The following is a 15,873-nucleotide window of genomic DNA, read 5'->3' as shown; positions in this document are numbered from 1 at the left end:
TATATGTGTCTCAATTTTTTCTAGTGTCGAATAGTCTTAGTTATTGGCTGTTGAAAAGCAGTGTACCGGTAGTGGCGTTTTGGCCGTTTAAGGGTTAAATTGCAATGGACATGCTCTACTTTCGTTAATATCTTATAAGAAATTAGAAATTATTATAAGTTCGATCGTATACAAATTTAGTTTCCTTTGTTTTTTAGAATATAAGGTAAAAGAATTTGTTTTTGCAGCCTTCTCTAAGTCAATAACATTTCATCATGTATTCTTTCATCTATCAATTTAAATTTTCAGAAATGCTGTGATGCAAGCTTTTTAAAAAACATTACGAAGCGTTTTAATGCAGCCCTTTTTTTATGCGCTACACTAACCTCGTTGTAGCTGACTAAACTTCTTAAAAAGGCATAAAGAGAGATTCGGATAAGTTTTTATCGTCAAGGAAGTCGTACGGTCGTTTGAGCAATGTCCGAGGAATTAGCTAATGACGTGAATTAGTGTCGATTAACGTATCGAGTCTGATTTACGAAAGGTCATGAGTGTATCACGAATTCCAAGACCGGTTTTCTCTACACGTTCAAAATAAATTATACTCTGAAAATAACTAATGTACATCAATAAAAAATTAATAGCTCAAGAAAATAACATTTAAAAGGCTTGACATGTTTGAAATTAATTCACATAGGATTATAAATAGTCGGCTATTTTTTCTGAAGCAATTCATTGGTACGTTTATTAGGTAAAATTCAATTAATGAAATATTTAAAAGTGGAGCATGTGTGGAATTTGAAACTCTGAAACTTTCTGTATTGATTAAGCATTAAGGTCTCATACTGGTATTAAAGTGAGTTTATCGCGAAGGACATTCTTCTCAACGGAATGTCGGTTTGTGACGCATTTCATGAATTCTGGCAATTTGAGTGTTGAACAGGGCACTCGTATATCAGAAAAGATATTGGTTTTGCTTCTCTCGATATTTAACGATCAGAATAAGAAAGCTAGGAAGAAGTCGCTCGTGCTTGAAATTACTTAGAACTCGCAAGGATAAAGTTCTGAAGTTTCTTCTCAAGTTAACGGACGAAAAGTTGCGTAGGAAGGGGAATTGCCAGAATCCATTAATCACTTGTGTATCCTTAAAGATTAGGGAAATTGAGATCATCTGATCTTACTGCTTTTAGAGATTCATTTATATTTATATATTTCAATTCATCTGATTTGTTGGTAAATCATGCATACATTCTTCATAAGTAATATTGATCTCAGGAGAAGCATCAGCCTATGCAAATTGTGTGCAATTCTTGGATAATAGAATCACAATCTCCGAACATAAATTCAAGACTAAAACTTCTTGTATAGCGTGGCATATTATGATATCATAGTGTTCAAATTACGTCAACTGCAGCACAGATTAATAATGTCCCTCGAAGCGCGTATCAAGCGAGTAACGCTACACATCTACTTTAATGACGGTACACGTATACGTCCAAAGTTATCTCTTTTCCTCGGGCATCGCCACGAGAGGAATTTTTACGACGAAAGTAAAACGAAACGGTCCATAAACCACGTGCGGGCAATTCTACTGCTTCGTTTCGGAATCGTGTAAAGTTTGCAACAAACTTTCCCGTCTACCTTCGCCGCCGCAAAGGGTGCACGGTATTTTCCATTCTTTTTCTGTCTTCACGTTTTTGTTTTTCCAACCATCTCTTTCGCGTTGGACGATAGTCGACAATAATTTATTATCCTATTCCTCTCCCACTTCTCCGTGGCTTGTAAACTTACTTAAAGGGAGATAGACATAATCAGAAAGTTATTTGGAATAAAAGAAAAAGGATTTGTAATTTTAGTTGTGTTGTTTTACGAGTTCAATTATTATCGTGTAGCCAAGAAAAAATACAATGCTGAAAAGTTGAAAGTATGTGGGAAGTTGAACGGCCATCAAGAAAAAAAATAAAGACACTTTGATATGCGACTTCGATGGTCGGTAGCCGGTTGCTATTTTTAAACTAATGTACTAGCACTGCCACGGCACTCATGTATATAAATATAATGAGCGGATACATTCCACGTATACGACCCGCACCTGGCACGGTCCATCAAAAAAAGATAGATGTGTTGCATGCAATTTCCACTCTTCAAATATGTTTGTCCCATCCACAACATGATTGCAGTAAAATAACGCATTTTCGATTAAATAAACTGAAGAAAATTCCAAAAAAATTATACCAATAAAGACTCGTATTATTATTTTTCCAGTAAACTATGGACTATTAACCTTTTTATTTGTGTCAGTATTATAGACATGAAAGCTGCAGTTAAATATCCATTAGCTCCTCTTGATTGACTCCCCGATAAATAAATACATGAAAATTGGGTTTAATTGGCGAATAAACAGACTATGCTGTTAAATGGATTTAAAATTATTTCGGGCAGTCACAAATAAAAATATTTTCGAAGCATATTTCGTTCCGAGGATTACTAATACCGACTGGAGCTCGGAATATCATATTTATTCATGATTCTGAGAAAGGTTTTCGAAATTTGAAGATCAAGATAACCAGTACATTCTAACTCTAAAAAGAAGTCTAATTAATTGTTATTTCCGTGTATCAGATAATTATGTAATTAAAAAAATGCAAAACAATTGAAGGATATATTTACCATCAGTTTTAACATAATTTATAATCGACTAATTGAATTTAACGCCTCATGGCTTTTATTTTTTAAATCCAAGGGGTATAAAATTCACGGATGAACATGCGATCTTGGGTGGTGCAGATTTTACAGTAAACCAGCTGAAGAAAGTTGTTCGGTCACTTTGGGATCTTGATTTGTCCTTTATGAGACTATTTTTATTGAACACACGGACAGAATGTAAAGTTCTGAGACATTGAAATAAACTTTCTAGAAAAAAAGGAAATTGGATAATGAGTAGTACTTTTATACCTTCATCAGTTACGGACATTATGCAATTATCACTGCGACTTCTTTTCAACTTCCTTTAATTCTTTTACTCGCTAGCATTTACGGTTACTAATATCTACACTCATGCATCTGACTTTTCATATATATTGAGCTTCGATTCAGAAAAGGAGGTCAACAATTGACAAATTATCAAATCAAGAAGTGTTGAAAAACTTTGTTTGTGTTAGAGAGAAACGCAAATGTGCATTTATTCAACCTAGATCAACAATTTTCTTTAGGAGAAAGCGAGAAAGTACACACCGTAAAATATTAATGGTGGAATTTCGAATCGATTTTCATTGAATTAAGTATTCAGATTTCAAAGTATACAGCTTTTAATAGCGCATCTGTAAAAAAGAACTGAGGAAAAAAGGCAGAAGAAAGACTAGTTTTCAGTTGTTTTTTTCTCGAGGAATCCAACATTAAAATCATTATCTCTACATCTGAATAAGTGAAAAGTGAGCCACTAACGTACTTCAGTGGAAATGTTTACCAACGATTCGTTACACTTTATTACTTCTTTTCGTTAAAATATGAATAATAATTGGTACGTATTTTCTCTAGAGCGATTAATTAGTGCCTAGCTTTTCAGTAGTTCAGACATAGAAAATATAACACTCTGCAATATGATTTTCTTTGCTAACTTAATTGTTTCTGTAATATGTACAACATTTATTAACATTCATAATTTAAAATTCATTAAATATTAAGCTTCTTAGAAAAGTGTACATTTTGAAAATCACATATTACTAATTTTGGCCATGAATTGTCAAAGTACATAATGTATTTTAATTTTATCAGAAATCTTGGAAACATTTTAGACACCTAATCCTCGTATTCAATTTCCAATACGAGTAAATGTAATAATAAAATATATATATAGAGAATCTCATACATAAAATTCCCATAATAAAAGTGAATCTTTTTTCAAGTATATGTACATAGACAACAGAGAGGTATCGATATAAATAAAACAAGTGAGCATCACGTAAATAAGTTTTTTTCCGTATCCCGCCCACTCGATTCCAAACACTTTTAACGGTATCAAATAGTAATGTAAAGATAGCTAAATGTTTAACTGAAAGGAAAGAAAACAGGATACGTGTTTTATGATATCCTCTCGTACGCCATATTCTTAATAGTACATAATTGTTTTCAGATTCAGTTACTACATTATTAAAAGAATTAATTGCCGAGAATTAATTTCAAATTCTATGAAGGTTTTCCTATTGAAATCGCTTATTGTTTTTCAATAGCAATATAGTCTAAACTCTACACGAGTATACGGAGAAAAAGATATCGCACAATGATATCGCAAAATTCCTATATTGCAAGAGAGCGCAATATGACAACGTACAATCTGGTCCTGGAGCTTTGTACAATATTATAATGCACTAATATCACAGAAAAAAATGAAGTTAAATTTTGTTGCTGTAGTCTGCTACAGCGTCCTTAGCAACAATGGGAAAAAGGCAGAGTATGAGTGAATTCGAGCTATAAATCGGGACACCAGATTTAAAACAATCACAGAAAAAAGTATAAATTTACTACAGATAAGACCGGCAACGGGTAATGAATAAACATATTTCGGCGAAACTTTCACTGAGGTTAGGAAAATAATTTTGAACTCGTCGACCGCGTCGCGCTGAAGTGAGCAAATTTCGGTAAAACATGTAGAATCAACAACAGAAAACACACACAAAAATTTACTTACTGATATATCTCCTCCGAAATAAATCCCATTATTGTAGACGAATTAGAACTTATTTAATACCATTTAGCAAAAGCGAAAAATGTAACTGACAGATGGGAAACTTCATTTTCTCTCAAATTTAATTAAGTTAAAAGTTAAACGATGCTACACCTCGAATAAAAATGAAGCGATTATAAGATGAAAGATGATCCAGGCAAGTTTAAAAATCGGAAATTATCTTCGATTCATGTAAAGTTCATCTGGCAAGGTTAATTTTTGTTTCGGTGAATCTTTTTACATGGAATCGATGTAAAGCTTATCTTTAATTTTTTCTGTGATCGCTTATTCACTACTCGAACCCTCGCGAAATCACAAAAGAAGCAATACAATGTGATAGCTTAATAAACATAAATTTTTATGTTATAGATTGTACAATTATGCGGTATATAATGTAAAAACTTGCAATGTACGATATCACGATTTTGCGCTATTATAATGCGATAATTACGATATATAGCGCAGGAATTACGATAAATATTGTAATTCATGCGATATAGTTTTCTCAGTGTAAATTCCGTAGGATATATGTTTAGGACTCTAAAGTCTAAACACTCTAAACCAACTATCGAGATTCCAACTAGAAACGAAAAACTTCCAAAGAAATATTTACACCCACATCTCTTGAGACGGTCGTTCAAGTTTGTTTAGGGCAACATTTAATCGAAAGCCTACTACCGAAGGGTCGAGGTTTTTATGGGATTAAAGTGGCCGTTCTGAGGACATATACTTTTTTATTAGAGGGTTTAGAACCAATTGATGGTATGTCTGTTTTTCATTGGTTATTATCATTACGTCGAGTGTCAGAAAATGTCTCGGCGTCTGGGTTGTTTAATTAACTCCAAAAAGAGAATGAATAAAATAAAAACATGAATTGTATTCATTGTAGAATGTGGGTGGTCCCTTCAATCTCCTACTGCGCATATTCAAGTATGGCAACTGATCTTTAACTTTGAAAAGGGGTAGATTCAAAGCCCAATAACATCAAGTAAATATTGTCAGCAACTTTGATGAGTAAGCTTATTTAGAAAATAATGACTATGTGGCAGATGCGGATACTAAATGAAATTACTTCATTTGTGTAAAAAAAACGCTTACAATTAGCACCATATGATGGTTGGCTCTAATGAAATAGTATTCTAATTCTGTTTTATGCGACAGGGGAACTTTTTTGTCAGGCAGCACACACAGGAGTAAGTCAGAAGAAATCTTTGCGTTCCGCGAAACTAATGAAATTCCCGAGGCCCGGTTCTTCTCCGAAAGGAGCCGATGTGAGTATTTTTACAGCTTCCTGCCAGTCGTTCGTACCCCTGTTTTTTTCTCATTTTTTTCACGTTCTGCTAGTTTCGCGCTGGTCGTACCGGTTCGCAAGCCGCCTGTGACGAAGACTAACCGAGGACAGAGGAAAAGAAGCGGTCCGACCTTGTGCCCAAATGCCAGTTTCTTTTCCACCATACCGACGCAACCGATTACCTCGATGCAGCACAGAGGTTTGGACTTGCATAATTGCTAAATCACAGCCGTTAAAAGTCGTGAATCGACTCAATTGGTAGGTAATGGGTACATATTTGGAGCAGAATAACAGTGCGGCTCTTGGAGATCGCATTCTGGGCAAAAAGTGAAATAACAAATGGAGATATGGCCGTATCGAATGGTAATTACTGGCAAGAAATTAGACGCGTGCAAATCAAAGGCGACTGAAGCAAATCTAACGCGGGACACCTTACTTGTATTGAATGACAAATATTTACGAGAAAACGCCAACTAAGTAATTCTTTTGAAAATATTTGTCTACAATCATTGATTGTTAAACTGTGGCAAAGGGGAATGAGGTCGCAGGAAAATAACAAGGTCGGAAAACACGCGCCGATCAAAGTTTTTCTCACAACCTTGACCCCAACGTCGAAAGATCTATTTACTGAAATTCTACTCGGAAGTAGTTCACTCATTCGATGGCATTCTCCGTATTTTTGTGAGACCGGGAAACGAGGCGAGTGGACATTTATGACTTAACTTTTCGCGGTAAGAAACCACCGCGAGACATAACGAGGAGCTCGCGTGACGTCTATTAAAAAAAAAAAAAAAAAAAAAAACAACAACAACCACGGCCCAATTGCAGGGAGTTGCCCAGTAATCCGGTTCTTCGTGTCCCTTGGGACTGATGATCCACCTCGTCGATCTCACGATCTCGAAGAATCGAACTGGTTTCTCACAGCAGCAAAGCGGCTATCGGCTTCGTGTGAGCGTTGCCTTCGGAAGTAAGAAACACAGGGGGGAAATTAAAGATACCGAACGGTGAGCGCATAGGGTTCAATCAGTGGAGAAGCCAAGAGCTGTCTGGAAGAAGCTTTCGTGCGACCATAGTAGTCATTAGAGAAGTTACTGCAAATTCCGTTGTTTTTTCCCCGCGGAAATTCACCTCATCGTAGAGATTATGGAATTTGCAGAAAGGGTTTGACCTTGAAGGGGCATCCCGAACACATGTTAGCTGATAGCTCGCCTGCGGCCGTCTGGCGTGTTTTATCTTGCCTGGAAAGTGGCACCCTGGAGTTTCAGCGAGGGACAGCTGTTTCAAATAGTCGTCCATTCGTTAATAGCTGCCATTTCGATTACGATTCTGCAAACTATTAACATCATTCCGCGTTTTAAGCGAGCTTTTAAGAGCACTAGGTTACTTTATTACTTGGGAGACTGTAACAAGTTACGACCTCCAGGAACGATAACCCGAGTCGAGGCGTTTATCGCAATGTTTCGAAGCCTGGGGCCATCGTCAGTTGAAAGTGACAATTTAAATTTTGCTCTATCATAAAACATGATATTGCATTTAAATTAAACGAGGAACTGTGTGATATTTATGTAGATTTTAATTCGAATAAGATAATAATGTGTAAGACAATTAACTTCTGGTTCATTCCACCTATGTTAAAGCTTCTTTTGCTTGCACTAACAACTAACTGCATAGTCATTTTAACATGTTATTTCTGTGAAGAACGAAGCAACACGGAACCTACTCCCGTGCATATTTGCAAATTCACAAGATGCTTTTCAAGCGAGAGAAGAATAAATAAACAGCTTGAGCTCTGCTGAGCCGGTTACGTGCAAATGAAATGCAGGGGGCCATTATCGTTGAAGCTAGACTAAGCCGTAGATTCGCCCTTCAGTGTGCTTAATATTTCAACTCGTATTTCAACTGTACATTTTGCCCAGAATTGATATTATACCCTTATCCGACCACTCACCCGATGTGTCTGGAAGCTCGCGAGGGTCAGCTATACGTTGACATTTTAATTATTTGTCTTCAAATAGTGAAAAAATATATATAATTGAACAAAACATCTACCTAAAGATAAGAGAATTATATTCTTTCAAAGTCTTATTTATGCTCAAAAGAAACCTTCTATTTTCCCATTGCCTGACAAATATTTAACATTCATTCGATCTTGTGCACATTAAGGTCAAGAGAAAATTTAAAGAGCGCCCATATTCTACCGCTGTTTAAATCAATACAAGCTGTTTCGGTGGCCAACTATGTGTCTCTACTTTTGATGTAATGCGAATTGCAGAACGCGAATATCAAAGAGATTAAAGTACACGTGTCTCCAGGCGTTCAAACAGCCCAGTCTGGCCGTAAAATTTTGCAAGGCGGAGCCAAATAATACACAACCAACGGCTGACACGAGATATTTATTTCTAACAGCTTTTTCCTCGAAATGATCGTTAAATGACTCACAAGTCACTGTTGGTAAATCAGAACCAGAGTTTCAGACACAGAGGTGACTCTACAGACTGGCTTTCATTCTCGGCAAGACGAATCTGGACCTCACAGCTCATCGGCTCGAAAAGGTTAAGCACATGTTAAGTGTTTCGAAAACAGTGGTTGAGTTATTTATAGCCTAAAACAGTGGTTTTGGGTCCTTGCTTCATTCCAGTCAACGCCGGTGGCAGCGACCCGTAATAGTAGTTTGATTGCTTAGGCAAGCCACGTATATCGCGAGCAGTAATCGGACGGAAGTTAGGACTCACTCGCAGCTGGCGCCCGGAAACACATCCATTCACTCCTGAACGCCTTCTCTGGCATACAGATACCCAGCCATTTCCCACTTCTGTCTTCTTATGCTAGAACAGCGAATGCGAATTTATACCTTGAAGGCCAGGTAGCCTCAAAGCACCGAGATAGCAATGCCAAATGCAGTTGCTCCAACGGTCATTGCATCGAGATACCACATGCACTCGTTCAGGAGAAACTTCAGAACTTATTTGCGATGCTAATATCGTCGAGGTATGAAGAAGAATGTTAGTTCTACACGAGATTTTCACTGGCAGGCTCGTAGATCAAGCGATACAGTAAAGCTGATCCCATTCAACTCGACCAATTATTGATATAAAAATGACGATTCCTTAAAAGCACTTGACAATATGACAGTATACGTTTCATATTTCTATTGTAATTCATGATTATATATAATTTAAACTGAAACGATAATCAATGTTATTGATTGTCAATTTGGCTAAAGGCTTGAACTTTGATATACTGAACGCGAATGGAAAATAACTTCACACTGAGTGTTCAATTCGCGATGATATTCAATTACAATATTTACGAAGTGAGCACTGATTCCTAATTCCTAAATTACTTGAACGCAATAACTGGTATTAGATGTCGGTACCTTTCTCTAATGAGTCTAATCAATATATTTAGACTCCTTTCATAAACCGGAAAGGCTTACTTTCGAGTTTATGTCTTCGTTCTTTGTTTTTAATTCACTAATTGCGGCTCTGTTTAACTGATTATTACCGAGCATTCTACGAATCGCAAAGAATGGAGTGCACGTTTTCGCGGAATGAACAACTCGCGCGAGTTTCACAACCGTTAAAAAAATAGCAGATACCGGTTGGTGTAAAGACTGTAGGCTGTAGAGTGCAAAAAGGCGTTTTAATTAAACTTACCGAAGCATCCTCTCGTGTCGATCCCTTTCCAGGAGTTCATCAGGACTGGGCTGCGTTGGAGCCAATAGGGCATGGGGTAGAGGTGGTGCATATCTGGGCGGTCTCCACAGCATCTCGGACGCGACAACTGGATGATGATGACCCGGAGGACCGGAACTCTGGTAACCGACCGGCGGTACCGTGGAGGACGTGGAGCTGGCCGCGGGGTTTGGTGGGCCTTGGGGATGGGCCATCAGTAGAGAAGTATGTTGGACGCTTTGAACGTGCCAAACCCGTGCCGGTGTAGCGGCTGGCGCCGTTTCCTCCGCGCTCAGGGCAGAACTTCGACTACCGCTTCTCTCGTCCCCGGAACCGGCGCTCCTGAGCGAGCTTACCCCGCTGTCGGAGCCGCTGTCCCCGTAGGTGGCAGCACGCAATGTTCCAGCGGCAGGGACGCCACTGAGGACGCCTCCGCCTGGTATACCAACTCCGGCCCCGGCCTCCACCTCCATGAGGCCGGCCTCATCGCCGCCCCGCGATGGTAGAGACTGCTGTTGCACCTCGAGGAGGCTGGCCGAGGTCAAATGATGGTGATGAGGACTGCCGGGAATCTGGAGATGTTGCTGATGGATCACAGGACTGCCGGCTGAGTAACGATGCTGGTGATGAAGCTGTTGTTGGTGGTGAAGAGAGTGATGCTGGTACTGCAGATGGTGTCCCGAGATGGACGGTGGAGGTTTGTTCAATCTCTCGGCTAGGATAACTGGGCTTTCGTTGTGACGATTGCGTTCCTGCTCCTCCAGGAGCAGGCTTTGCCGCCCACGGCCGCCGGTCAAAGGACTCAACCTCTCCAGCACGGAGCCTGAGTCCTGACTACTGGACTCGAGCAACTCGACGGATTCAACGCTTGCCGCTCTGGCACCACTGGCACTGCTACCCTGGCCGCTATCTTCTGTCACGTCCGCGGTCGGATCTGGCCTTCCGGGAGCACTAGATTCTCGGGATTTCTCCTCTTCTTCCTCGTCCTCTTTTCTCTTCTCTTCTTTCTTTGATATCTTTGTACTGTTTAAAGTTGATGCACTCCCGAGGCGTTTCTCCGCGTCAGTTGTGACGTCATCCGCGACCGATCCATTCACCAAACGTTCATCAAAATCGTCCGCTGATAGTTTGCTGTCCGCTTCAGTTTTTACCGTCAAATTCTTATCACCCCCTGTGTCTACTCTACTCGAAGGTGGAGGTTCGGGCTCACGATCTCGCTCCCTGGATTCGCTTTCCTCTTCCGGTTTGTCCTCGACTCCCTTCTTAAACTCTTGTGAATGGTCTTCTTCCTCGTCGACGTTATCTCGAATCTCCCGTTCCGACTCCTTCCTCTCTGATCTGGTCTTACGAGTAGTGGGATTTGCCTTGAGCCTTTTTATCAAAGGATCACAGCATTCTTCTTCTTCCTCTCGATCCGCCTTCCCTGTATCACCTTTAACCTCGGACCTACATTCGAGACGATTCTTCTTATCGCCCTTGACAAACAGCTGCTCCTCCGATTCGTATTCCCCAGCGAGCTTGAGATTTCGAACTGGTCGAGGTTTTTTCCGCACTGGCCTTTGTGAAAGGCTTTCCACAGGACTCTTTACTGTAGTTCCGCGACGCCGTAATTTTGATAAGCTAGACGGTACAGGGTTTGCTTCTTCCAAAACTGTTCTCAGCGTTCGGTTACCAGGTCTTCCAGCAGAAGGTCCCTTATTTTCACGATCCTCGTGTCCCACTGACAGAACTTGTTCCGATTCCTCTTGTGTTCTTTCGCCCTTTTCTCGACTAACACTTTCGCTGATTCGTCTCCTGCGGTTACTGCGAGTACTGCTCTTATCTGAAACAAAGAAAGCAAGAACCTGAGTAACATATCATGGCAAACTAGAGCGATAAGTCTTGTCTAATCATCCGTATACGGTACTTTAATTACGCTTTACTCGAACTCTCTATCTGTCATAATTAAACTTGATATTGAGATAAAAACCTGGAAATCTTATCAAACATGGGTTAATATCTGATAAAACATTTTTATTATTTTCGAATTTCTCTGCTATTTAATGAGAAAAATCAATTATCGTGTGAAATAGCAATTGGGGAATAAAAGATTGCAAAGTTATCACCACCAATCAATTTCTGAGCTGGCAGGCATGAAACTGCTATTAAAACGTATTAGAAACTTAGTTTAATCTCTTTGATACCCATAACTAACTAGTGAATTACAACCCGTTCATTCCTGCTTCACCTCCCCTTGACCCTAGTCAAAGCGACGGCAAATATAGGAGGGCAACTGAGCAATTCCATTCTTAGTGGATATTTCAAATGTTCTCACACAAGTGATACTTGAAACTCGATCAAATTAAAATGTACGCCCATTTAATAGTTCATTTGTAGATTTAATCGTTGATTTTCAACAGTATTTTGGTTCCACCAGATATATTTCCTTTTCAATTATAATGATATATCAAGTCCCCTTTACCTCTCCTACCTGAAAACAAATTGAACATCCATTTACTTCTGAATCTTTTCTTTCTTATCTGATGTATAATCCGATTTTTTATCAATAAAACATTTTTTTCGTCTAACTAACAGAACAAGGCTAATTTCGGAATCATTTTCAGATCCTCGTCAAGTGGTTTAAGAGTATCTAGTGGGATCTGCATTCGAGTATGTGGCTAACTCAGTACGTGCAACATGTCCAGAGCATGGGAACAATTTACATTACATGGAGGCTGAACAAGCATATAGCGGGAGGGCGGCTGAGTGAGATCGAGTTAGATGCAGAGGAAGAGAGGAGAAGAGCGAGAGAGAAGAGGGATTTATTGCTCAGAATTTACTGTTATTACCCAGAGGGGCAAAGCCTGCTATCGGTGCCACTCCAATGACCAGCACCGTTGCATATGCGGGGTGCGTCTCCTCACGTCCCGATCTCAAACGCGTGTTTACTAGTGTATGTGCCTGTATCTGACAGTACAGTAACTACAAAGCCTGGGTCCCAACTCACCTACAAAATTCAAAGTTGCTCTACTATCACCTGGCGGTAGTAGCACATAAAGATTGATGACAAGTCTGATGAGGTATTGGTTTAGTTATTTCAATATCTAGTGGGAAATAGTTGATTGAATAAAAGAAATTTAACAACGCAAGTGTTTGTAGTAGTATTTAGGAGTATAATCTTCTACCAACTTAAGCTGTCAAGAGTCTATTCTCTAAATAATCGCCAATGCGGTAAATTTTTGCATCCATAAAGATCCTAGCTGTTTAATGAGTTTGCGGTTTACCGTGCTGGTCGGTTGATTTTAAATCATTCTTCGAACCGTTACGTTACGCATGTAATCAGCAAAGTAATTGAAAATCAAGAGTCACTTGTTGAACTAAATGTAAACTACATCTCCAGTGACTTTGTTACTAATTATTTGGTCAGAATTGAGTGAATAACTCGCATATTAAACTCTGTTTTATCCGTTCACTTTAAACATCGAATTGATGATAGTAAAATAGAATTATTTTATATACATTATATACTGAAAACTAGATGATATCCTTGACGAATTTACACAAAGCGGAATGTGCTAAAGAGCAACTGAGCTTAAGAGGATTTTCCATGGCCACCGTTGCGTCGAATATCGAATGCCGGATTACGCGACTGGCTGTCAGGGGATTCCGGAAATGTGTCGAGGAAAAATATAGGGTTTCCAGCATTCCATCTGAATAAATTTCGATTCCAATAAGAATCTAATTTAACGTTTATTCGCTTTATCATCTTTTCCAACTTATCAATTCCATCAACTTCACACATAAGAACTTGTGTGACACGAGACTGAATAAGCCCAAATGCTGTCGATATTTAAATAAAAAGCAAACAGACAATGCGCGCTCTGATGTCACTTATATGTTTATACTCGAGCCTGTAAATAAATCGTGATCAAATCGGTGTTATTTGCGATTGAAAAATCGGGACATTTATCTGCCTGCGACAACTGCGAAATTCTTACTTTGCTACAGCCAGTGTGGAACAAATAATGCAAACTATGCTAGAGTGACTCAGCAAACGAAGTCACGTTCGTTCCGATTTCGAGGAAAATACAGCGGAAGGTGATAAAGGAGCAAAACTTCTTTCTACCCTCCACGGTCATTTTTACTCAGAACACGAACAGTCTCATGCCATGGTTTCCGTGTAAAGTGTCCTTTAACCCCTTCACGTGCCCTCGTCACTCACTATCCGAAACTCATATCAAGTCTAAAGTAAATGTCTGGGGCGCTTCAATTTATCCCGTTATACAGTTAATAATCAAATTGAAAATGTGCGTTTGCATTTTCTGTTTTTAAGTTCAGTAGATGGTGCCTGGGAATGATAGATTAACAGCAATCAAGGCAGGAAATATTAAAATACAAAACTGTTAATTAAATTGACGTATTCTTTGTAAATTCATTATTTGATTTACCGAGTCAATACGTATCAACTGGGACTGACCGAGCTTAGTACATACGCATTATATTCTGAAGGGTCGTCGAGGGAAACCCGGCTGGCGTGCTCCCAATGACATTTAAACCCTTTGTCTAATTCTCCCCCTCGTATCTTCCGACTCCGTGCATTCCCCCCTGCTATCCCACCACCCTCATGTCAACCACCCTTCCTTGTATGGCTGTATAGTGTACGCTATTCTATTCTGTGACATACATTACAGCCTTAATGCAAGCACTAGTAGTGTTGGCGCCGGGTTCATGCTGATGTATTGTTATTTCCGACGGTTCAGAAATACACCGGCCTACGCAGGTAGGAATTCCAGATCGACGCGGATATCCAAGGAAACCTTTATACAAAAGAAAGGTTCGTCAATACTGTTACCTTCATACCATCAAAACTTTCCTTTGTCATTTGTCCGGACAAAAATAGTATTTCAATCTTAGAGACAAATTTCAGTGAATCTAATTGAGTGAACTTGTATTCAATAAAATGTTGTATTGTTGTGATTTAGTGACTTACAAAATGCCAATTCAAACACGTAATATGTTTCTAATAAAGACTAATCTAATAATTTCTTGGTCACATACCCAACTGCATGATCATATATTTTCACAATTGAACAACGTGATAGATACTCAACAAGATATTCGTTATCTTATGTTTACGCGATAAATGATACAATGCCATAGGATTATTAATAATAGAACAACAAATTGAAAATTCGCTATGCGCTTATCGGGACCTGTCATGCTTTCAAGATTGATGGGCTATGTGGACAGAGATTCGAACCAAATTTGGACAAATAAGAATATTAATGAAATTAAATATGCTTTCAGTATAGTCGACTATCTGCTACAGTTACTTAAGAGATTATGACAATTGAAAGTCAAACATACGTTTGAATATTAATAAAATGATAACTTTCTAAATTGAAACCAAAAGGATAATCATGTTTTTCTCTTGCTCAAACCTATAATCGTCCCTCATGCGAATATATGTACTTCAATATCCCAATCCAGTTCTGTATATCAATGATACCCTGACCCTCACCAACCCGCATATAAAGTGGAGAAACTGACATTTTTACGACATTATTCACGAAAAAAGTCGAATGCCCTTTAAATCTAATACTGTAGAATTCACTTTGAAAAATGGAATAATTCTCAAAAATAATTTTATTATCTTTAATATTGAATACTGCATTTCATTTTGATCACTGCATTTCATTTTGATCACCCATAAATTGATCTGTTGTTATCTTTCGAAACAAGTATGTAAAGTTTGGCCAACTATTTCTGATTACGAGTATTTATGACGATTTCTGAGTATATCTTTTACCCCACTTTTATTGCATACTATAGTAAAAAAAAGATGCTAGCTATCTTTCGTTTTCCTCTTCGATCGAGGAATTTGTTGATAAACTTTATTCAGTTGAAACTGGCGAGGTTGACGCAACGAGGGAGCAAGAACTCAGTGGATGTATAAAACGGTGAACGATATAATAAATTAGTGAGTGTGAAACGAAAGGACTGAGATAAAGATCCAAGTTGGCACAATTCCAGACCTTCCCAGACTCTCTGGCTCCATGCCAAAAGCGTTCCATTCCCATCGTGTGTAACTCGGAATACGAAAAGTGGACATTGTCGCCTGTATAATCGGTCCAGTTTCAAATAAAAAATATTGGCATACATATTTCTGTCTTTGTTGTATACAGTAACAAGTTAATATTTTAAAAGAAACAAGTTTTAAATCAAGC

At 38.7% G+C, this 15,873-nt stretch overlaps 1 protein-coding gene across 3 annotated transcripts in view; it reads right to left on the bottom strand.

Moving 5' to 3' along the window:
* Positions 1-15,873, bottom strand: part of LOC117166853 (probable JmjC domain-containing histone demethylation protein 2C) — a 345,468-nt gene that overhangs the window by 69,774 nt on the left and 259,821 nt on the right. For all 3 annotated transcript variants that reach the window (XM_033351211.1, XM_033351213.1, XM_033351212.1), the window contains exon 8: positions 9,650-11,489. In XM_033351211.1, coding sequence (XP_033207102.1) covers positions 9,650-11,489 — 1,840 coding nt within the window. The remainder of the gene's footprint in view (positions 1-9,649; positions 11,490-15,873) is intronic.

Source organism: Belonocnema kinseyi, chromosome 2 (assembly GCF_010883055.1).
Source record: "Belonocnema kinseyi isolate 2016_QV_RU_SX_M_011 chromosome 2, B_treatae_v1, whole genome shotgun sequence".
Taxonomy (NCBI): Eukaryota; Metazoa; Arthropoda; class Insecta; order Hymenoptera; family Cynipidae; genus Belonocnema; species Belonocnema kinseyi.
Note: the sequence above shows the minus strand (reverse complement) of the source record. Positions and strands in the feature narration are given on the sequence as shown.